The 25,952-nt window shown below is 42.2% G+C and overlaps 1 protein-coding gene across 1 annotated transcript in view; it reads right to left on the bottom strand.

Moving 5' to 3' along the window:
- Positions 1 to 367: 367 nt before the first annotated feature.
- Positions 368 to 25,952, bottom strand: part of znhit6 (zinc finger HIT-type containing 6) — a 157,716-nt gene continuing 132,131 nt past the window's right edge. The window contains exons 9-11 of the mRNA XM_084310108.1: positions 18,162 to 18,286; positions 3,746 to 3,872; positions 368 to 3,540 (exon numbers count right to left, since the gene is read on the bottom strand). Coding sequence (XP_084166234.1) covers positions 3,294 to 3,540; positions 3,746 to 3,872; positions 18,162 to 18,286 — 499 coding nt within the window. The 3' untranslated portion in view covers positions 368 to 3,293. The remainder of the gene's footprint in view (positions 3,541 to 3,745; positions 3,873 to 18,161; positions 18,287 to 25,952) is intronic.

Genomic DNA, 25,952 nt, shown 5'->3' with positions numbered 1-25,952 from the left:
GGGGGTCCATTATATATATTTTGTGTTAATAACAGGGGTGCCACCCTGCTTTTACTTCCACTTGAATCAACCCCCTGACTGGCTGTATAATGTTTAAGTTTGTTCACACTGAGTAATAATGTGGTGATATGAGTTTCAAGGAACAATTGCCTTGAGCAAATGTTCTGTGCCATACAGCATAATCGCTTGTTAGCCAGCTACTTAGGAAGCCATTAGGCAGAAACTACGGCATGAAATACAGTGGATAGGTCTGATGTTAGCCTCCCTGTCAGTATCCAAAATGGATGTGTTATGGAGCACAAACAAAGAAATACAAGAGATCGTTCCTCAAATCTTCTTGATTTATTTAAGAAATCATACATTGCATAAAGAAAACACACAAAACTGATATAAAATAAGAATATAGTTGAAGATGGAACATTATAATAGTTGTACCATTAAGATCACATAATAACTGATCATTTAAGAGATTCAAATGGTTTATATCGGACTATTGTAAAGTATTGATGACTTGGAACTGGTCTCCCATACCCACCGCCATATGCACGAAAAAACACCTTTGCACAACAAATGTGTCTGAAAATCAGCGTGAAGAAAACAGAGGTGACGGCCTTGAACACAAAACCCCCACCGATACAAGTAGATGGAACAAACCTCCTCCACAACAGAAGAGTTTTTATATCTTGGAAGCACTGTTAGATATGATGGAGGAACAGACAGTGACATCAGAAGCCAGAGACAATGTGTGGAAGTCCCCCCCAGTACAGCATCAACACCGTGTTCTTTCTACCCTGCTCTACAGCTCAGAGCGCTGGGGAGTGTCAGAGCGACCTCTCCTAGCTGTCAACATTCCACGCCAGGAGCCTTGGGGGAAACTCCTGCATATCTTCTGGCCTAACACCAGAGTTAATCTACAGCTACTCACTCGGACCAATCGAGAGAGAGCGTCGACACCGTGGTCACGAGGAGGCGGTGGAGATGGATTGGACATGTCGTGCAAGGAGAACAGGATGACATCACAAGACCCGTCCTACACTGGACAGCAGAGGGAAGGCGTTAAAGGCCCCATTAAATCCAAATAGATGTTTATGTTCTTTTGTCACATATGTCTCACTTATACGCTAGTATTATATGGCTATTGAAAAATGCTGCTAAAAGTTCTTCTGTGTATACAAATCTGTATGGGAAAGAAAACAGCAGCAGACTCATTTTGTAGACTATGTATTTCATAACTGACTCATGTTGTAGACCAGGGGTCAGTAACCTTTTTGATACAAAGTGCCATTTTAAAATGTTCTTGTTAATCAGTGTGCCATATCAACATTAAGATTAATTATGAATTATTACCACATCAAAATGTAAATCTCCAACAGATCTGTAATTCTATTCCATCCATATAGGCAACGTGCATAGCAATAATTTTAATAACCATTTTGCTCTGATAATTATATAAGAGCGCTATACAAGAATTCTGCCGTCTTTATGAGATGCTTGCTTGCCATACCAGGACACGTTCAGCCTTATCTGCCTCATCCTTTCATTAACCTCTTAACAAGTGGCCCAAAAAGTGGCCATTTTTGTTTTAGTTTTTGAGGACTGCATACCTTTTTTGCAAAGCTTAGCTTTATACTTATAGCACATGCATGAGCCTGGTCTCTTTTGAAAGGTGAAAATCCAAAATGGCTATCCACCTCGATACGTTCTGAAGCTTCAGTCACAACAAATCTTCGCTCGTCAACTTTCACCTACTTCCCCCACTCGCACCCACCCACGTGGGGTATCGTTGGAAGCGGACGCTTGTTGGCTACAACACTGACCAATCATTTTCAGCAGTGATTGGTCAGTTCTAGAGCATATAGTCAGAAGTGGTCATTTGACACGTGGCCTGTAAAAAGACGCTCGCCTGACATATCGTCATGGGCTCGAGGGCTGAGGCACGCAATTCGTCGAGTGAGGTGGCATTTGAAAGGCGGAAAATTCTACTTTCGAACGGTGTATTACATGACCGGCGAAAAATGCAGCCCGGTAGACGCCCATGCACGTTAAGAGGTTAAGGTTTTCTCATGTTTGGTCTCAAAATGGCGTTTAAAACTCTATGTTCTGCAAACAACAACAGACTGACCCTTCTGATTGGCTCTGACCCTGAAATATCCCTGAGATATCAGTCAACCTACCATAAATAACAGGCTGTGCAACTGCCAATGGCTGTGAAAGAGGTAACTCGGCATGGGGATGAGAGGACACTTCAACATCTCCAAAAAGGGTCCTCTCTTACACACTTGCTAGCATGCCATTGGTTAAGATACCGCATGCCAATGGTGGCACTCGTTCCTAAGGTTGCTGATCCCTGTTGTAGATTATGTATTTCATAACTGACCCCTGTTGTAGACTATGTATTTCATAACTGACCCCTGTTGTAGACTATGGATTTCATAACTGACTCATGTTGTAGACTATGGATTTCATAACCGACTCATGCTGTATTGTATGTATTGTGGGTTTGGTATGGATAGATACTGAAGGTTGTGGTAACAGTCATGAGGAAGTGGTATGGACTACGGAGCCATCTCTAGTCACCAGGCTGACTCGGAGAGAGAGTTCTGGTTGGAAACATTCGTTAAGTCATTAACTTTCACTGCCACACGGGCGGCTACGTGGCGTAGTGGGCAATGCGCTCGCCACGAATGACGGAGACGCTGGGCTTGCCTGTTCGAGCCCAGCGCTCCACATTGCTTTCAGTTTAGCTGGTCGTTCATACTAATACACATTGGCCGTATTAGGGGGTGGGAAACTGATGGGTGGGGATCGGGCGTTGTGGACAGCGACTCCTACAGGTCGGTTGGTGTGCCTGCGCAGTGGAATCAGGAAGTGTCGGGGGCAGCGTGAGCCTCCCACGCGTTACTCCTCGCCACTGAGAGATCGAGCTGCGCAGGTGAAAAGATGCGACTGCTGTTACCTCAAGTACCGGAGGGGACTTGTGCTATGTATGACTTAGTCCACATTGCAGCCGGCTTGTGGGAGGCAAGAAACAGCGTTCGTGACAGGGGAGGGTTGAATTGGATGATACGAAATTGGGATGGGAGAAAATATAGAAAATGGGAGAAAAAGTGAAAAAACTTTCACTGCCACACGACAGAAGGTTAACCCTTTACTATCACACAACCGACGGTCGCCGTGGCAGTGAAAGGGTTAACCTTCTGCGTATTGTCGCAGTGAAAGGGTTAACCGCTTTGGTAGTGCGGCGGTGAAAGGGTTAAGAGTCCATCTCTACCACGTCACCTCCTCCTGAACCGTTAGCGTTCCACGTTACCAGGAACAGCACTCTGGTCTCGTTCTTCATCAGCTGCAGGGCCTACATTATCATCATCATCTTCATCCTTGTTAACAACTTTATCTTCAACATTTCCTTCCTCCTCCTCTTCATCATCGCTGCTCTCTGTGACCTCCCCTTCCTCCACCTCCTCCTCAGGTCCCCTCTCCGCCCTTTTCGCCGTCCGTGGTTCAGTCTCAGGACACTTGATGTTGGTTCCCCCGAGGGCGCTGGTTATGATAATTACATGTGTTTTTATTTTGATCATTAATTACCATATATATATATCAACAATTATATTCATTTAACAATAAAAAATTATGTATAAAACAATAAAATGTAAAATAAAAGAGAATATATAAAATATTAAGTGAGGTAATTAAAAGCAAGTTTGTAAAGAGTGAGAAATAGATTTTATTCAAAAAGGTTACTGACCCGTTTCCCTGCTGGATGCGAGCCCCCGGTCGGGGAAGTGGAACGTGGGTCGCCCCCTCCCTGCCCTGGTCACCACCCAGGCATGACCGCTTTGTGGCTAAATGATCGCAGGCCGATGTCGGCTCCGCTGAAACAAAAAAAGGGTGACAGTGGGATACCGGTGAGTACAACCCATATCATTAACCTTTGACTAGACTAGAGCAGTGGTTCCCAAACCTGTTCATTCAGGCCCCACTTGAGTAGTTGGAAATATTTTCGAGACCCACCTAACCTGGTCCTCACCTAGATGTACAAGACAAGATTAACATAACAAGACACAATTATAGTTAATTTCTTTTTTTGAAAATTAACAAAAGCTTGGCAAATTATCCTGTGCCACTGTGAAATAATTAGGTCCAATAAGTTTTTTTGTTGTAGGCCTAGAGTAGGATAGATTTATTTTCATTAAAATAATAATAATTAGCCTAATAATTAGCCACATTTAGTGGTAAAGAGTATTTAGGCTTCTGAATGTGCTCTTTATAAAAAAATAACACATGACAGTGAGTTCATTTTTGTTGGCATAGGATAGGGGGTCGCGCCCCACACTTTGGGAACCACTGCACTAGAGCAAGGACATGAAACATGACAAAATCCCTCTGCAAATACAAAAAGGGGAGCAGATCTGACACAGGCAACTACAGACCTGTATCTGTCACCAGTGTCGCATTAAAGTACCTTGAAAAGGTGTCTCATATGAGCAGCTTTATTATACAATCTCCTACCACTGTAGAGACCCGGGTTCAATTCCCTGCAGTGGTACCTCCGGCTTGGTCACTCGTCCCTACGAACATAACTGGCAGCGTTTGCGAGTGGGAAGGGTGGGGTGTGAATCCTGGTCGTTGCAACAGTGACTGTCTGGTCTGTCCTGCCTGTTCAGCAGGGAAGGGATCTGGGAGAGTGTGAACCTCCATGCGTGTTACACTCTCCCAGTGAAACGCCTCACTGTCACATGAAAAGAAGAGGCTGGCGACTTCACATGTATCGAAGGAGGCATGTCGTATTCTACACCATCCCCAGACCGACAGTAGGGCAGCATAAGGACTAAATTGGGGAATGGGAATAAATTGGTGGCCAGGAGCGTGCAACAAGACGGTATAAATATGGAATATTAATACAGTCTATTCCACTATAGCTATAGTGTGCTGTATGATAAAATTCATTTGAATCTAATCAAACTTTTATCCAAAAGTGCTTCCGCGCTACCTGTTGAATACAGGGATCAGCACATGCAATGCTGACCCTTGTTTTGCACATGGCCCTCGCATTACAATGAGCTGGAGGGGTGTGTCTGTATGCAAATCGGGTCTACGGGAACGAGCTCCCAGTGGTTTGCAGCTGTGATCATTTGGCAAGTTAAGACAACCTGTCCACGTGTTGATGAATCTGGGGGTAACTGTCGTCGGCTTTCTCTTACGACCTTCCAAGGAGGTTGTCGTAAGAGAAAACGTAATGCATTGTTGGTGAATGAGGTCCATTGTGCTGAATGTAAAAAACACACATTTAGAAGCAGAGACACTTAACACATCCTGCGCCAAAAACGGGTTTACTCATTATTGCCCGCCAATCGAATAACGCCAACAACGAGTTTACTAGTTTTTATGATCGTTGTTTCCTTTATTCGCTATTGGCATTCATAATTCATCCAGGAAGGCTCCGGGAGCCAGCTGGACCCTGTCTGATATTTCAACGCCTCAATACCGCCGCCTGGTGGATTTCGGGCGAGTTGCACTCCACTCTAAACCAGATGTGACGCTCTGTGCATCGGGGAAAATCCTCCGGCAGAGATATCTTGTTATGTTGATCAAGACAAACACTCGAGAGCATTTGATCGCTTTCAAGACGCAAGAATCAATATGCTTTCGGCGTTTATTGCGTCATACAAACAGAAAATGGATCTAGCAGATTGACGTCAAATAATAAAAAAAATATTAAATTTTCTTTTTTTTCAGTTTTCAATCTGTCACAGGTAAGAGGAATCTAACGTTAATTCCAGCTCGATTGTCCATTCATTTCATTGCAATCCATCTGCGCAACGTATGATGTCTTACTAAGGAAAGCCGTTACTGACAATCAAGGAATCATAAACGACCCCCCCCCCCCTTTCCTTCACGCATGATGGAGCATAATGTATACCGAGTAGGGCTGACCGCTATAATCGATAATATATATATATTTTTTATCATTCTTTCCAAAAGAAAAGAGGCCTAGAAGCGTGGCTAACACTAATGGCACGTAGAGCTGCCGCGATTACCGCATTACCGCGGTATCGCTGTTACATCACGGCCACCGCAGAGTAGGCTGAATACCGCGTCACCGCTGTTTTTATAATAATAATAATAAATTACCCTCCTCTCGTTGGGCTTGCGGCTCTGCAGATATACCCTACTCCTCCATCGAGGTTCCAAGCGACCCTATTGGGTACCAGAAAAGTCACGTGAAACATTGCAGACCACTGATTGGTCAGAAGAGAGACGCGTCACACGTTTTTTACGTCCTGAATGTCAGCTCATCACAACACGGCTAATAACGTTAGCTTTAACTCTCCGCCGGAGTGGACTACCATCGCTCGTCAGGAGTACTAAACGAGACATAATGATTTTACTGTCTGCAACGAATGTTATAATAAAAGCCCTTCGTTCTATACACTTGTCTGATTGAAAACTTTATTAACAGACCGCAGAATGGGACAACTCAGCACGCTCTGAGCAAAGAAAGGAACTGAGATATGAATAGAGTATTGCTTGCCTTGCTATTGTCCGGTAAATACGCTGATGTTATTGAACGTATAACTATATAATGTTAATGCCACAAAACGAATGCCTTTATTATAAAGTAGTAACTTTATAGTAATAATAATAAGAAAGGGTCGGGGGGGTTAGGGGTAACCACCCCTGCCCGCGACACCGAGTGAACTGCGCACGACCAAAGGGGAAACTTCGAATCCGTGTTTCACTTTCAATAACTAATGCGTGCTTGCCGAATCCCAAACAATATTCATGCTGCAAAGTCATCCTCTAAAGATAGACATTTAGACTAGAGGCAGGCTATATGCTATAAAGAGTAGACTACTACTAAAAAAAAAAATGCATTCAAACTTTTTTTTTTAAATTTTTTGTGTGCGTGCGTTAATAACCGCGGCGGTAGGAAATATTTTGCAAATGTGTGCGGTAAGGAAAACATCAATACCGCGGCAGCTCTAATGGCACGCATACCAGAGGCTAACTGCCTATGAAAACAGGCACAGAGGCACTGAACGAGGATTTCACCCATCTAATGAACACACTAGACTAGACAAATATCAAGATGTATCCATCAGTGGACCAATTGCATGCTTTTCCAGAGGACAAGAAGCCTTCAGTCGACTCCTTCAAACATTAAGCACCCCCCACAGCCCAAATGGAATGATAACCAAAAAAAAAAGTCAACCAATAGTCGACTAACGGCAAATTTTGGCCAATCCTAGTCGACCATCCAAATCCTTAGTCGGGGACAGCCCTAATACCGAGCAAATGCATTTGATTTTTTTTATTTAGCGTGTAGGAACGAAACGCCAATCGTTTATGTGTAATATGCGTCGGGGCCTATAACTCGTGTTCTAGGAATTACTGCTATACACTCCAAAAACACTTAAATTCACGACGGCACTAACACGACAATGTATGAATGGAAAAATATAACATTCCCACATCCGGAACGATAGATACCCGATGTTGAATGGGCCATAGTAATGTCGATATAGCTATAATATTTAAAAAGTTATAGCCCTGCAAAGAAGGTGAGCGACTCCATAGACTTACAGCACTGGCAGAGAGTGGTATATGATGGGCAAACTGCGTGGCACAGAATGTGTTAAGATACACAAATACAGACAGAAGGGCAAACACACACACACAAGCTCACAGACACATTTAAATGTGTCATTTGATTTTGCAGATCAAATCACAATTATGCTTCCATATGCTTTTAGGACATCTACGTCTAGACATATATCCACACACACAAACACACGCTCACAGACACATTTACAGTAATGTGTTATTTGATTCTGCAGATCAAATCACACATTAAACAGGATTAAAATATTACAGAGGTTCCATATGCTTTTAGGACATCCACACACACACACACACACCTACACAACACAGAGAAAGAGAGCTGAGAAACACACACACACAACACGAAGAAAGAGAGCTGAGAAAGACACACACACACAGATAAATACAGCAGAGAGAAAGACACACATACACACAGCAGAGAGAAAGACACACACAGATAAATACAGCAGAGAGAAAGAAACACACACACACACACACACACACACACACACACACACACACACACACACACACACACACACACACACACACACACACACACACACACACACACACACACACACACACACACACACACACACACACACACACACACACACACACACACACACACACACACACACACACACACACACACACACAAAGACAGCACAGAGAAATTCAGCTCAGACAGTGTCTGGCGATGCTGACGCTATGGCTCCACACCCGTTCCCAAAATGAGGCTTTGTGCCAGAAAACCATTAGTTATGCAATTAAGTAGGGCGGACATGTGTAAGAAGGAGCACAAAATCTCATTTGCACATTATAGGCAATCATTCCCCTTTGGACCCATTCTGAATTTGTGACTTATAAAAGCACATGCAAATGCAGAAATGATTACACATGCAGCATACATTAAAAATACATTATTACTCATGCAGCATACATTAAAATACATTATTACTCATGCAGCATACACTAAAATACATTACTCACGCAGCATACATTAAAATACATTATTACTCATACAGCACACATTATTTAAAATACATACTCATGCAGCATACATTAAAATACATTATTACTCATGCAGCATACACTAAAATACATTACTCATGCAGCAGCATATATTAAAAGCTGCAATTGCTTATATTATATTGCAAACATCAGACACATTGACTGAATGTAAATCTGCCTGATGCTGATTTTATGAGATGAATGATTCTAAAGGGCTCAGACTAGAACGCAGAGCAGTAACCAGGGTCCTGCTGCTGAGCGACGTCTGCTTCTCAACACACTCTGCTCCACTGCAGGGTGAAGACAGGCTTCCCACAACCAGAGCCAACTTCAAATGTTTAACACGTGAGATGAAAAGCACTATTTGTTTATATGCAACTACAGGCTATTGTCATGTCAAGCCAGCAAGACCAGCTGGCCTTCAGCCGCCGCCTGTCGCAGGGCTTAACCCTTTCACTACCACACTACAGACGGTTAACCATTTCACTACCACACTACATAAGGTTAACCCTCTCATTACCACACTAGACGGTTAACCCTTTCACTACCACACTACATACGGTTAACCCTTTCACTACCACACTACAGATGGTTAACCCTTTCACTACAGACGGTTAACCCTTTCACTACCACACTACAGATGGTTAACCTTTTACTACCACACTAGACGGTTAACCCTTTCACTACCACTACATATGGTTAATACTTTCACTACCACACTACAGAAGGTTAACATTGCACTACCACCACGGCACAGGGTTAACCCTTTCACTACCACACTAAAGGGTTAACCCTTTCACTACCACATTACAAAGGGTTAACCCTTTCACTACAACACTACAGAAGGTTAACCATACTACATAATGTTAACCCTTTTCACTACCACACTACAGACAGTTAACCCTTTCACTACCAGACTACAGAATGTTAACCTTTCACTACCACTACAGAAGGTTAACCCTTTCACTACCACACTACATAGTTAACACACAGTTAACTGGCTAAGGACCCAATAATCCAACAATAGGTAGTGTGCTGTTGGCTGAGGTGGTGGGTTGGTGTTCGTATAATTGTTACAAGATTGCTTGTGATTCAGAAAAATGCAGGGGGGGGGGGGGGGTTATAATAGAGGATTCTGATTACATAAATGTTACAATTACTTTTAAGTAATTATCTTTTACTTAGGATTCGTTGGAACTTGATTTGGGGAAAAACTGACAGCCCTAGCGGTTCACCCTGTGTTTGTGGTGTGACTGATCTACCTCTAGCCTCTAATCTAATCTGTATGTAGAAAAACAAAAGGTCCACGTTCTTTTCGGGACGGCTTAGATTGAGTTTCTGGATGGTTCTGGGAGGATGGTGGAATAGTTAAGTTAAGAGCCCTGCAATGTGATTTCTGAACCACTGAACAGGCCGTTTCAAACAAGCAGGACCATTCATCCCATTTGACTATAGTTGGTGAAACCGCTGTTGAGTTTGTAAACAATCTCTTGTGATGTTGTGGACCCAAGTGTTACCGGTGTGTGCAGTGTAGTGCAATATGGGTTCCCTGTGCAGCTCAGGACAGTGCCGCGGGGAGGTCTAGAGTGGCTCTTGGATGGCAAAATGTACTCACATTCGCTTCTTAACTCATTTCCCGCCAACGAGTTTACTCGTTATTGGGCGCCATGCGTTGAACGCTGACGAGTAAACTTGTTATTTGGTCAGTTTTTCTTTTTTTCTATTTTAATATTCTATTCAATGTCACGGACCTGTATGTTGCCGTTAAAAGGCATACTGGGACCCCGAAGGTGCAGTACCGGCCAGAGCCGGGTAGGTGGCAGTATCGAAAGTGCAGTAAACCCTGTTCCAGACCGTGTGTTACATTTAAATCCCTCCGGGCGCTAAATTTAGACGGAACCGAGTAAATCACTTCATCCGACGCATCTGGCACACTCGATCAACAATTGGAATATTCTTTTTGGAATACCCCCGACCAAAGTTAAGGACTATCTGACATCAATTTCAGCTTGATCCAACAATGTTTTCATATCGATCCAGCTGATCAGCGTCTGTAGTGTTCAACACGAATGCCGTTACTGGCCATCAAAGCATAAAAAAACATTTGATTTGGAAATAGTAGCGTGTCCAGGCACGAAACGCCAACGCTTATAGTAGAATACACGTAACGCCCTATAACCCAGCTTTTCATGAATTATCCCGGATCACTCCTAAACTATACTTATATTCACCACGGGATAATGTCTCCATAGCTATAATATAGACAAGGTGACGCACTCCTATCTTTAAAGCGTGGCATAGCTAGAACCTCATCAGACCTACTCCTATCCAAGCTCCGGGAGGGTTATCAAAGAGAAGTCGCCTATTATCAGTCCTTGCCCCACAATGGTGGAATGAACTACCCACCCCAGTTAGGACAGCCGAAACCCATCCAATCTTTCGCCGTCGACTAAAGACGCACTTCTTCAACCATTATCTGATTTTTTTTTCTTTTTTTTTTTTTTTAATCATCTAACCCTACAGTAACTAACCTTACTGTCATGCACTTGTCCTAATAAACTAACCTACACTGTAGCATGCAACACTTTGATGAACATTGTTACTCAGCTGATAGAGTTGTACCCTTCCTGATGACTTGTCGTACAGAACTTGTAAGTCGCTTTGGATAAAAGCGTCAGCTAAATTACTAAATGTAAATGTAAATGTAGAACGGGACCAGGCTAATCCCTGTCGCTGAATGAGTTAACCTCTTAACCTCTTTAGCCCGAGCGGTCCGTCGGCGGACCGCAGATGACATCACGTCATAAATCCATGTCTACAGACTGTATGGATTAATGTTGCATTTTGTTTTCAAATGTTTTCAAAGAATAATGACCCTAATCATGTCAAAACAGCAGTCATAGTGCATATTTTCAGCAATACGTTTGTTTACCAATAGGTTAAAGTGTTATTAGTGAAATATTAGTTTTTGAAATGCATTCATTTAGAAGCGATTATCCGCCATTTTGAATTTGCGCCGCAATTCTCTGTTTGTAGTCATATGAGGAGACGAGACCTTGAGCTTTGAATGAGCGTTGACATTTCGGAAAAACTACATTACCCAGCTCATGCCAGCTTCCTGCAAGCAAATTAATAACTGAACGTTATTGGCATAGATTGGAGCGCAGTTGTCTACCTTCTGTGAACGTTTAGCAAAAAAAATAATTATTCAAAATGGCGGAGCAGTTCCCATTATAAAGAAATAACTGTACTTACAGTAGATTTCATTCACGGTTCTTGCTGCACACTTGGTGATACTAAATCCAAATAGAATCTGCCATTGGAAAGAGAAGATTTGACCCGATCCATAGATGTGCGAGTTGGCTATAATAATGTCATTTATATGCCTGATATTCTATAATATTATTTCAAATAGCATGTGTCCGGATGGAAGAATTCAGTACTGTTATCTACAAAACCTTCTGTTTAATCATCTTCCCTTTATTCATTTGCTTAGATATTCTGTACATGTGATCTCAAGAAGGTGCTGAACGAGCTCAGTGGCAGTTTTCCATGTCTGGTTATTTTTAGCATGGTGTTATTCACCATCAAAGATGCAAAGAAAAATCATCATTAATATTCTCCTTTGTTTCATCACAATTTACTCAAGCCTAGTAACAGACACAATATTTCTGACACTGGGAATACATTCCCTGAGATCCATAGATGTCCCTAGATAGCAAGAACATGCAAATGGGCCTTGTGGAGCAATCTTCCATTTACCATCTACGGACATCTATGGACCTCAGGGAATGTAAGTGTCTGTTACTATGCTTGAGTAAATTGTAATGAGTCAAAGGAGAATATAATCCCCCCCCCCCCACCTTTGACGGTGAATAACACCATGCTAACATTGGCCAAAATTTGCCACTGAGCTCATTCAGCACCTTCGTGAGATCAAGTATACTAATGATCTAAGCAAATGAACAAAGGGCAGATGATTTACAGGGTTTTTTGTAGATACAGTACTGCGTTTTGCCATCCGGACACATGTAATTTGATGTATGAATATATTATGGATGGGCATTTTAAAGAAGAATCCAGATAGGTTGATCGCATGCTATACTCGAGTGATCGTGTATTACTAAAAAAAAAAAGATTATTAAAAAAAATATATATATATTATTTTTTTAAATAATTTTTTATTTGTTTTACTTAATTTAGTTCATTCATGTATATGTTTAAGGAAACCAACAAACAGTTATAATCTTACACATACATGTGAAACAAATATGTTAAAAAAAAAAAGAAAAAAATCTTCATAGAAATTATTAATAATTTATGATCGATTTTTCTCATAGCTACGAGTAATCGATTACTCACGCCCATCCCTAGAATATATAAGGGGCTTAGGAGGTTAACTCGATCGAAAACAACTTCCACTGCGGCACTCGCAGATTGAGGCATGATCCATCGTTACAAGGGAAAACAAGAGTATACCAAACATTACATTATAATGCTAATATTACTATTACCAGCACGGTTGTCTGCAGAGCAGCTGTTATTCATGCAGACAAAATGTATTTGATGAATTGTTCCTCTAATCCTGCCCTTATAAAGTAATGTTTGGTATTCAGCCCTCTTCCTTGAGTTAGTGATGACAGAGTTCACTTCCCAAGCAAGAGTGTTTGTGCAAGTTCTTTTTGTTTTGATTGAGTAGCATAGGACTAGACTCAAGCGGTAATTAGCATCTGCATTATGTGGCTAGAGAGGCAATTTAAGCGCATGATGAAGATTCTCCTGTGCTTTTCATCTCCGACGACTTCATGCTGGCGACGAGCCAGAAACAAGTTAAATGATCCCGGCGTTAACCTTTAAAACGCTTCTTAATTGGATACTTAATGATAAAAATTTTAAACCAAAACATTCTACACCTTGGCACTGCTCTTGTTTGTGTTGGAGGCTAAAATTATAATGTTCTTTCATCGTTCCATTTTCTCTTGCAGTGGTACCATTACTCTTGCTCTCTTGGGCAGCACACCGTCTCTGGACGAGAACAGGGGACACACACACACTGGAGGACCATGTGCTGCACTAGTAAAGGCCTGCTAGGTCTCTCAACACTGATAACAGCTCATCTTCCACAGTGTGTACCCAGCTGCTTATCACTTCCTGTCCGGCTGCCCAGACATTGTAGAATTATCAGCATGTTTCTATGGCTAACACGACAGCAAAACACAGCTTCGCACCAAGGGCTTATCACAGAGAACACACAGAGAGAGAGAGAGAGAGAGAGAGAGAGAGAGAGAGAGAGAGAGAGAGAGAGAGAGAGAGAGAGAGAGAGAGAGAGAGAGAGAGAGAGAGAGACGCACACACACACAGAAAGAGAGAGAGACGAACACACACAGAGAAGAGAGAGAGAGAGAGAGAGAGAGAGAGAGAGAGAGAGAGAGAGAGAGAGAGAGAGAGAGAGAGAGAGAGAGAGAGAGAGAGAGAGAGAGAGACGAACACACACACAGTGCGGCTAAAATTACTTCCCTGCCTCATTCTGTGTCTGAAGGAGTCATAACAAGGGATAAGTGTGGCCATTTGCGACCGCAGGATTCCTGAGGAGGACATGATAATTTGCCTGCTTCTGTACGATACGGGCCCATTGTGTCTCCATTAACACCCCCGGGTTCTATCTGGCTTTCCGAGCGGAGGGACTGGACGACGAGTTGTTATGCGTCAAGATTAGCAATGACAGGGAGGAGAGAGGATACATCTCAAATCTCCCACTTCATCCCACAGTACGCTCTCTTACAGCAGCAGTGCAACGTTTGGTTTCATTTACACAGCAGAAGACGGGTCTTATATTTAACCCTTTGTGATCTTCTTGTGGAGCGACAGTGGCTCGAGAGGTAGAGTAGTCGTTTTATAATCTGGAGGTTCTCGGTTCGATTCTTGCTGCTCCTGGGCAGCGTGTCGAAGTGTCCTTGAGCAAGACACTTAATGCTCCTGATGAGCAGGTTGGCACCTTGCATGGCTGCCTCCGCCGTCGGTGTGTGAATGTGTGAGTGCATGGGTCAAATCAAATGCGAGCAGGGATGTGATTGCGCCTTAAGAAAAAAACCTGAACATTTTCAAAACGATCTTTTTCATTTGAATGAATGAACACATTTTATTTTTATAAATTGAACTGTTCACAGGGAAGAGGAAGGTGGGAGAGGAAAGGGACAAAGAAAATGAATCAAATATCTGTGTGATCAGTGTCCCCCTAAACATTTTAAAGGGGGTCATCTTGACCCCTCCCAAGTCATCCTGGCTCAAACACTAACGTTAGGACCTTATCTTTTCTTCTTTGCAACCAGATTGTGCAACGCCTGTAACCGCCTCCTCTCGAAGTCTTGCCTACTGCGAAGGGCTGCAGTTGGACTAATGGACTCTTTTGCTCTCAGGTAGATTTTGAGAATGAAGGTGGTGACATTTCTCCATCTCAGCTTCTTGGTTATGTCTAGGTTGGCTTCTGTACCTCATGCTTGAGAGTTAGATGTTTCTACAGAGCTTCACATTAACTGGACAATGCTTGCTCTCCCTTGAGTAGTGTTGAGTGGCAGACTGCTGCACTGCTTGCAAGTAACCTTCCCTGGTTGGTCAGTTTTACAAAAGCAATCCAGTGTTAGTGTGTTTCCTAGTGTGTTGACGTCTTTACAGCATCTCGCGCCACTCAACAAAACTGCTAACATTATCGATAGCCAATGAATCTGTTATGGAAGAATAGCAGGTCTGATAAATGTTGCTTTCGCGTTTCGCTTAGACCAGGTGGAAAAATAATAAAAAATTTTATTTTTATTTTTTACTTATTGTTTTTTAAATATTTTTTGATCATGATTTTAGGTCTGAAAAACCGGAAATCCGGTTAAAAACTGAGAAATCACATCCCTGTGTGAGGAACAAATTGTAAAGCGCTTTGGATAAAAGAGATATATAAATGCAGCCATTTACCATTTGTGGCTTCAAAAAAAAAGAAAAAAAACTAAAACGGATTCCATGAGGTTGCCACGTAGAACTGAATTTGATAAGACCTCAGGGAATGTATTGCCAGTGTCAGAAAGTGTATGTTACTATGCTTGAGTAAATTGTAATGAATCAAAGGAGAATATAATCCCCCCCCCCCACCTTTGACGGTGAATAACACCATGCTAACATTGGCACTTAACATTCGGCTGGGACACCGTAATAATAATAATAAACTTTATTTGTAATAGATTTCTGTCAAAATAAATAAATTAAAATTAAAATCGATCCCTGCACAGGTCCCACCCACCCACCCACCCACGCGTGAGAGTGTGATCAAAATGCCACGGAGGCCGTCTTAGGTACCGATTGAAATGACGACGAGCATCTCTGCGTGAAGAAATGCTCATGTCCACACAAGTCATGATTCCATGAGATCCCATGAGATTATCATGGCTCAAGGATGGATAAGCTCACGTCGCATCTCCACCCTCTGTCAGGGTAACACTTAATCTTTCAATGACTGTGGTTGAAAAGTTAATATACGGTGATGCAAAAGATTTATAACGGACTAATTGGGATCGGCCCACCGTGTAAGAAGTGCTCATTCGGAGAGATATTCCTCCGCTGCTAAGTATCGTAGCAGGCTCAAGGAATGCGAGAATATGTTGACGTTTAGTTGGCTACTTTTCATCAGAGACTGGTGGTCACACACACACCAACGGGCACTACTACTGTACCTGCAAACTAACTAGGTACGTTCAACATATTATTTTCTTAGTTCATACATTAGTTTAGAGACAGGTCTCAATACAGTTGTGCAGTTGTACTGTTACAGTACATACTGTCCTTATGTCAGTGTAATATAAATGGTAAATGGCTGCATTTATATAGTAGTTGTTATCCAAAGCGCTTTACAATTTGTTCCTCACATTTTACCCATTCACTCACACATTCACACACATGGCAGAGGCAACCATGCAAGGTGCCAACCTGCTGATCGGGAGCAGTTAGGGGTTAAGTGTCTTGCTAAAAAAAAATAAAAAAAATCTACCCCTAACTAACCTTACTGTCATGCACTTGTCCTAATAAAGTAACCTACACTGTAGCACTCAACACTTTGATGAACATTGTTACTCAGCTGATAGAGTTGTGCCCTTCCTGATCACTTGTCGTACAGAACTTGTAAGTAGCTTTGGATGGTCAGCTAAATGACTAAATGTAAATGTAAGGACACTTCAACACGCTACTAACCATATACTAACAAGCATGCACTGAACCCTTATGGCATAGCGGTGAAAACCAATTGACTGTTTGTTAATTGTATTTATGTTGATGGCAGTGAGTGCTGCTCAGGAAGCACTATTTATTTGATTTAAATAATTGTATTTGAATACTTTATACTAATAAGTATCTTGTACAATATCACCCTTAACACATTGACTGCCACGCTATTTTCCCATCTTTGTACTTAGTGTGCCAGCGCTGTAAAGTATAGGGAATTTCACTGTGCGTTGCAGTGTTTGCAGGGCTATATCTATATTATAGCTATGGAGACAATACTATGGCTCATTTGACATTAACAATCCATCGTTCAACATGTGAAAAATAATAAATATTTTCATGTATACGTTCATGTGTTATACCGTGGTGAATATTGTATAGTTTCAGAGTGATCTTGGCTAATTCCTGAAAACGGTACTATGGAGCATGTACACGCTACTATTTCCAATTCAAAGGTATATAATAGGTATTATGTTTCATCATGAATGCATGAAAGGGGGGGGGGTAACAGCATTCGTTTTGAATACTACATACGTTGATCAGCCGGATCGATATGAAATCATTTTAGGATCAAGGTGGAATTGATGTCATATAGTCCTTACCTTTACAAGGAGGTATCCCAAAAAGAATATTCCAATTGTCTGATCGCGATTTCCAGTATTGGTGTCCATTGGGTCCCTGACATAATCCGGCACAACACATGCATCGAGGGGCATTGGACGCGTTTCAATGTGATCGGGTGAACCGCTAGACTTGCCTGAACCAAAATACTGCGCCCGGAGGGAATTAGATGTAACACCCAGTGTGAAGAAAGGTTTCAAAGGGTGGGCGATACTGCCACCTAGCAGGATGCGGCCGGTATTGCACTTTTGGGATTTCAGAATGATTTCCTATGGTAACACAGAGGTCCGTGAAGATATAATGAATAAAAAAATCGAATAAAAGAAAAAACAACCAAAACCCAAGAAATCTCGGGTCTGGCACTCAACGCATGACGAGTTAAACGGAGAAATCTCGGGTCTGACAGTCAATGTGTTGACTGAGGATAAGATTGTTAATGATGTTGATAATGATAATGTATTGAATATTGTTGTAAGTGCCGGACCCCAGGAAGAATAGCTTTTGTCAAGTTCAAAAGCTAATGGGGATCCTAAATAAACAAACACGCTGCCGGGGAGGAGCGGAAATCAAACCTGGAACCTCCGGATTACCAGACAACTGCTCTACCTCCCGTCGGCCCTATAATATAACATTATGTGAGCAAGCAAGTTTATGGTTTTTACCTGATCCTTTAAGTGGGTATTCGTGGAAATGGCCTTTGAGAACAATGAGGAAAGTCGGGTACTCAATCAGCGTTTTGAAGCTCAGGTTGTCCTTCAGGCTTTTCCCAAGGTCCAGCTCGTGGTATCTAGTGGATACAACCAGAAAGGGACACAACAAACTTAATATTAAAAAACTGGCAACAGATATAACATAGCAATCAGAGGACGGCAAGAGGGATGGGAACGTTAGAAATACGTAGAGAGTGTGCACTTGTGAAGTGTCCTCAGAGACTGGGAGGACGTGAAGCGCTCCCCGGCTACGTCCGTCACCAGCTCTGGGAAGACAAGCAGACCTGGGACTCTAGTGGCTTATGGTCAGACTGCAGATGAAAGTGTCTCAAATCTGATTTCTTTGATCATGTGACTCATTGCTCTTAACCTTTGTGTTACAAAGCTTGCATTATTGTGCAAGTCCTTCTGCCTGGCCAATGTTGGCAATGAGTAGGATTTAACGAGCCAACACATTTACAGTTCTAAGACCATGAGGAAGTTGAAACCATATCTTAAAAGGTACTTTTTGGGAAATTAGCTTATTTCATCACCTCAAAAGCCCTGTTGCTTTTTGAAAAATGGGGCTTTTGAGGTGATGAAATCACTGCGCCCAGGCAGCAGTGGTTCGGCAAAAAAACGTTCAGAGTATATATCTGCTTAGAAAATTTAAATGAAAAATTCAGTACATTTGTAAAAAAAAAAATTATATTTCTCCATGTGGTACACAGGTCACAACATGTTTACAGGAAAGTTTTGGAGTTGTATTTGGAATGTATTTCGTGACTGTTGGGAACTAGGCTACACTGGCACACCTACTTCCAGTGAATGGCGTTAATATAGGCTAACGGTGTGGCTGTTCCCTAAGCCTAATGCATGCACAGAGAAAAAAAGGGTATGTATCTGCTCATCTAACTCCAGGGTAGATGGCAAATAAGCTAATTTCCCAAAAAGTTGGCGTGTTCCCTTAACTCATTCAGCACCGGAGCTATATGACTGAATTAGGTCTAGATGGCCACCGCTTTAATCAATGGGAGGACGGGGATATTTGCGAGTGCTTAAAATATATGTTAAATTATGGCTATGGGTCTAATACACCCGTCGCTTATCAATGAGTTGCTTGCAGTCAACATGTACAAAACGGATTGTTTTTTCATCAGTACATTTCCGTTTGATACCGTTTTGAATACGAGTATAGTTTGTGATTTCTAGTAATTCCAGAGAAAGACGCGATAATAGCCCTTTAGTGGAATACACAAAACACGCTGATTTATGAATAGTTTTCAAATAAACACTAGATTATCGATAGTATATGTGTCCTCATGCACGATACAGAAGCGGGCTGAAAAATCGCTTATCCGTGCATTGGTCGGCGCCAACGGCACACACACACACACTCTGATGGCGGTGAAAAGGAACATCTGATTAACCCAAGATTCGTAACATAAAGTCCTTACCTCACATCTGATGTCCTGCAAAAAGATTAATCCAATTCCTGATCACCATTCCAAATATTGATCGCGTTTATTGATCCAACGTTATATATCCAAAACTAGGGATGTCCAATATTATCGGCCTACCGATATTATTGGCCGATATATTGGCATTATATCGGAAAATATCGGTATTCAAATTTTTTTTTTTTTTTTTTTTACATGTCTATAACCTTTATTTAGCCAGGCAAGCAAGTAAGAACTCATTCTGATTTTATTTATTGTCAAAAGTATGCATAATGTTGTGTTAATTCCACAACAAGAGATATGTAATGTTAATTACCTGAAATTATTCCGTTTTTGGGCGGGGAAACCCTGCATATATCGGTTGATATCGGTATCGGTAATTAAGAGTTGGACAATATCGGTATAGGTAAAAAAGCCAATATCAAGCATCCCTATCCAAAACACATAATCCACGCTGCTCAGTGTCCTTAGTCAATGTGGTATAACGATACTGCATGCCCGAGAAGGAAAACCTGGACCGGACTTTTTCTTTTTGATGCACAGTCCCAGCCAATCCAATCCAATGATGTGCAATACCATCCGGGAGACGATAGGCGGCAGTATTTGCCCTTTTGCGAGCTCAGACCCATTCCCAACGATAACATCAGGTTGGATGGATGAAAATGAATGGATATCGCTAATAAAAGAAATAACGATTAAAACCGGACTATACTCGATTGGCGCTCAAGCGATTGCGAGTTAACCCGACTATACTCATGGTTGGCATCCAATGAGTTAAGACTGAAAAAATTCGAATCATTTTGGGGAATTTGGGAATTGTACTATGTACTATATGTCAATCCAATCCATATTATTTTATTTATTCTTAATTTATTTTGTACGTTTTCGTTATATATATATATCAAATATTGTTTTAATATATATTGTTATATTACACTTTAGTAAACAAATACATCTTTTGTAAGTGCATCTACCAGTAAGCTAGCGACTGTCGTCTGCCGTCAACACCACTCGTCCTCCCAGGCGCCAGGCTCCTCATTCACCTCCATCCATTTTGGGGACCTAGTCTAAATATTATACTTCTGAAGTACTAATGTGAAAATAGAACATTAGCTTAAAAAATTTGTATGATATTTAGACTGGTCCTCAAAATTAATGGAAGTGAATGAGGAGCCTGATACCTGGGAGGAATAGTGGTGTTGACAGCTGGTGACAGGGTCTTACTTGTAGATTACCTTGTATTGGGAGTGCGTCTGCAGATTTTTTTTTACAAGTTCTCCTTAACACATTGGGCGCCATGCCCGAGTAAAGTCGGGTTATCTCGCCAGCAGTTGAGCGCCATACACGAGTAGTCAGGTTTTGGCAGTTTTTTCTTTTACTCGATTTTTTTATTCATTATAGGCTCACGGACCTCTGTGTTACCATAGGAAATCATTCTGAGATCCCGAGAGTGCAATACCGGCGCATCCTGCTACAGTAGGTGGCAGTATCGCCCACCCTTTGAAACCTTATTTCACACTGTCACATCTAATTTCGTCCGGGCGAATAATTTAGACCAAGCCAAGTAAATCGCTTCATCAGAGCACTTCGAAACGCGTTCAGCACACTTGAGGCATATCTTGTGCCACTTCATGTCAGGGACCCAATCGACATCAATACTGGAAATCGCGATCAGACAATTGGAATATTCTTTTTGGAATAACCGCGATCAAAGGTAAGGACTATATGACGTCAATTCCACCTTGATCCTACAATGATTTCATATCGATCCAGCCGATCAACGTATGTAGTATTCAAAACGAATGCCGTTGCTGATGATCAAAGCATCAAAAAACGACCCCCCCCCCCCCCCCCCCCCCTTTCATGCATTCATGATGAAACATAATACCTATTATATACCTTTGAGAGCTATGTCGGCAGGAGTCTTGTACTCCTAGCAGGGTCACCCAAGCCGAACAGGTCGAAGGAGAGAGACCAGACGAAGATTGATCCAACTGGTCCTCCAGGTTGGGGGTTGGGCTGAGGGCCGATAACCCGCTCCCGGAAAAAAACTTTATTACAGAAACCAGAAACAGAGCAAATTCACATAATCTTCGAGACGCCATAGCCAGTCCTTCTTGTAACAGGAGAGACACCATGACACCCAAGGGCCAAAGCAGAGAGGACGCCTTTGGGCCGAATAGGCCACTAGTGCATCCGAAGGAAACCATGAAAATTGGGAATTGGAAAGTACAAACACTGTACAGGAGCGGCAATATTGCCATAGTAACAAGAGAGATGACAACCAGAGGAATCGACATCATAGGAATCAGCGAAACACACTGGACGGGGCAAGGAAAAGTGGAGCTTGCAACCAGAGAATCCATAATATACTCAGGAAGAGATGATGACAACCACAGAAAAGGGGTGGGCATAGTGATGTCTAAAGAAGCAGCAAGAGCACTGATAGACTGGACACCAGTCAGTGAAAGGATCATTCAAGCTAGGTACCATTCCCAACACATCAAGCTCACAGTTGTCCACATCTATGCACCCACAGAAGATGCAGAGGATCAAGTAAAGAATGAGTTCTACAGGAGACTGCAAGACGTCCTAGACAGCAGGAACATACACGACATGCTGATCATCACCGGGGATATGAACGCCAAAGTGGGAGATGAGAACCAGGGCTACGAAAGAGTGATGGGCAAGCACGGGATCGGAAAGCGTAACGACAACGGAGAAAGACTGTGTGAAATGTCTGACATGAACGAGCTAGTCATTACTGGAACACTATTCCCACATAAGAATATACACAAGGCCACGTGGGTATCTCCGGACGGGAAGACCAAGAACCAGATAGACCATGTGCTAATTAACAAACGATTCAGGAACTCAGTGAAAGACACAAGAGTATGCAGATCTGCAGACATTGGAAGCGACCACTACCTCGTGTGCACAACGGTCAAGTTAAGACTGAAGACGAAGCAGAAGGAAAAGAAAAGCACCAGAGTCAAGTACAACACAACAAAGCTGAAAGATGAAGCCATCCTGAAGACTTTTACCATCAACCTGAGAAACAGGTTTCAGGTGCTGGAAGATGAAGGGCAAGGAATAGAAGACAACGAAGAGGTGGAGCGTGACTCTCAGGTTCTGGAGAAAGCCTACACAGAAGTCGCTGAAGCAATCCTGGGTAGACCACGGAAGAATAAGAAGCCATGGATCAGTGAAAAATCATGGAACCTTGTAGACCAGCGGGAAACGATAAACAAGAGGATCCTTGGCACACACTTGGAAAGAATCAAGAAACAGCTAAAAGCAAAGTACACAGAGAAGGATAGAGAAACAAAGAGAAGTATGAAGACAGACAAAAAGAAATGGATGGAGAACATTGCAAATGAAGCAGAAGAAGCTGCAAGGAAACAACAAATGAAGACACTGTACAGTCTTACGAAGGCACTGTGCAACGAGAGACCTAGACAGAGCACAGCAGTACTGGACAAGAATGGAAACCTCATCAGCGGAAAAGATGCAGTGCAGGCAAGGTGGACAGAACACTTCAAGGAATTACTGAATAGCAAACCACCAGAAAACCCAATAACTGATGAGGAAGAATGTGAACTCACTAACATGATTGAAGAGATTCCTGTACATGAACCAACACTAAGTGAAGTAAAGGAAGTGATTAAAGGACTTCAGAATGGGAAAGCACCAGGAATCGACAACATCACAGCCGACTCCGAGTTATTAAAAGCAGACATTGAGTTTTCAGCAAAGAAGGTACATCAATTGTTGGAAAAAATATGGAGGCAGGAGAAGATCCCGAAGAACTGGAAGAGGGGGCTTATCATCAAACTAGCAAAGAAAGGAAACCTCAAAGAATGCAAGAACTCAAGAGGCATCACCCTACTTCCAGTCGTAGGCAAGATACTTGGCAGGATCATCATTGACCGAATCAGAATTGGAATCGACTCACGGCTAAGAAAAGAACAAGCCGGTTACAGAAGAGGAAGAGGAACAACAGAACAAGTCTTCATACTGCGGAACATCATTGAGCAAGTAAACGAGTGGCAAGCAACACTCCACCTGAACTTTGTGGATTTTGAAAAGGCTTTCGACTCAGTCCACCATGAAAGCCTATGGCTAATTATGAAGAAGTATGGAATCCCAGAGAAGATTGTCCAGATAGTGAAAATATTCTATGAAGACTTCCAGTGTGCAGTAGAAGACCAAGGAGAAATATGCGAGTGGTTTAACATCAACAGCGGTGTCAAACAAGGATGCAACATGTCAGGTTTTTTATTCTTAATGATCATGGATTGGATAATGAGAAGAACAGTTGGACAAGGTGAGAATGGAATCAGATGGAAGTTGACATCAAAACTCGACGATCTGGATTTTGCAGATGATGTAGCATTACTCTACATCATCTGCAAAGAGATGGAGAGAGAAGCCAGACGAGTGGGACTCAAGATTAACACCGGAAAGACAAAAACCATGAGAATGAATGCAAGAAACCATGACAAAATCAACATCAACGACCAAGAGATTGAGGATGTAGACCAATTCACATACTTGGGAGCCACCATCTGTAAAGAGGGAGGGGGTATGAAAGACCTAAAGAACAGACTATCCAAAGCAAGAGGTGCATTCATCAAACTCAAAAAGATCTGGCACTCCAACAGCATCTCAAGAAGAACAAAGCTGAGATTGTAGGGGTGGATGGTATAAACGGTATACGGTATGAATTTGCTCTACGGTATGGATTTTGACTATACCTTGTAACCGGTAGAGCAGCTCTAAAATAGCAATGATGTCATGTAACCACAGCGCGACTATTTCACTCGCATTTGCCCCTAAAAATAGATAGAATTAGTCATAGATAATAGATATGTGCAAACTGGAAAAAGTTATTTAGGAGGCTTCGTGCAGTGGGCGTGTCAACACGCAATTGTCATTTCATAATAAACACATATCACCGCGGCGCACAGCAAGTTTCAATTTCAGTTCCTGGCATTTTTAACCAGTGGAGAAAGGTAAGAGATTTCCCTATCGTTTTTCTTATATGAATTATTCTGTTAATAAAACATACCTGGTGATCAACTACAGTTTGCTGCGAACATTGATATGTGTGTAGTGTTCTGATAACGACGGCTGGGCAGCGGGGCTGGATGCTGGATTTTGCGAGAAGCATATGCAGCTGCAGAGCCACAGAATCCACCATAACCCACCCATATGTACCGGCACAGTGCAGTACTCCAATTCAGCCATTGGCAATTCAGCTGTTGGGTGGGGGGCGCTGTTGAGCCGGGCCTGTGACCGGACCTGAAAGCGCCCCTACTCTGCGGCTCTGCAGTTGCATACTATTGGGATTCGTTGGGAGCAGCACGGAGTCTCGACTCGGGACTTATTTTATTTGGAATATAATGACTGTATACGCAAAAGTAGCCTAGTTTTAAGTTAAAATATTATAAATCTACATGCCTTGAGGATGTCATTATTTATATAGCCTGCCTATCAGACAAAAAAAATAATTCTAACGGAAACACTGATACCGTGATATATACCGTTACCGTCTATGCTTCAAATTATACCGTGATATAAATTTTAGACCATACCGTCCACCCCTATGAGATTGTACAAAACACTGGTTGTGCCAGTCCTACTGTATGGATGTGAAACATGGAAGATGAACAAGGGAGACAACAAATCAGTCGACGTGTTCCATAACAGATGCCTCAGAAGAATCCTCAAAATCCAGTGGCAAGACCGCATCAGCACCGTAGAGCTACTAGAAAGAGCCGACATGAAGCCGTTGAGCAAGGAAGTGAAGTTGCGAATATGGAAGATGATAAGACACATACTGAGGCAAGACCACAACAACGACTGCAACATATCAATGACTTGGGCACCAGAAGGGAAAAGAAGAAAAGGAAGACCAAAGACTACCTGGAGACGCACAGTAGAGAAAGAAAGAAAAGAGGCAGGGTGGAGCTCATGGCCTGAAGCAAGAACAATGGCAGCTGACCGGGAGAAGTGGAAACGCTCTGTGAAGGCCTTATGTGCCACTAGGCACGAAGTGGATAGGTAACATATACCTTTGATTTGGAAATAGTAGCGTGTCCAGGCGAGCAACGCGAACGCTTTTAGCTAAATTCACATATCGCTCCATAACGCAGTTACCAGGAATTAGCCAGGATCACTATATATATATATATATACTCTAACTATACATGCATTTTTTTTTTTCACATGTTGGACGAGGGATAGTTACTGTAAAATGAACCATAGTATTGTCTCCATAGCTATAATATAGAACAGGGGT

The sequence above is a fragment of the Notolepis coatsorum genome (genome assembly GCF_963971535.1).
Source record: "Notolepis coatsorum genome assembly, chromosome: 3".
In the NCBI taxonomy this organism is placed as follows: Eukaryota; Metazoa; Chordata; class Actinopteri; order Aulopiformes; family Paralepididae; genus Notolepis; species Notolepis coatsorum.
Note: the sequence above shows the minus strand (reverse complement) of the source record. Positions and strands in the feature narration are given on the sequence as shown.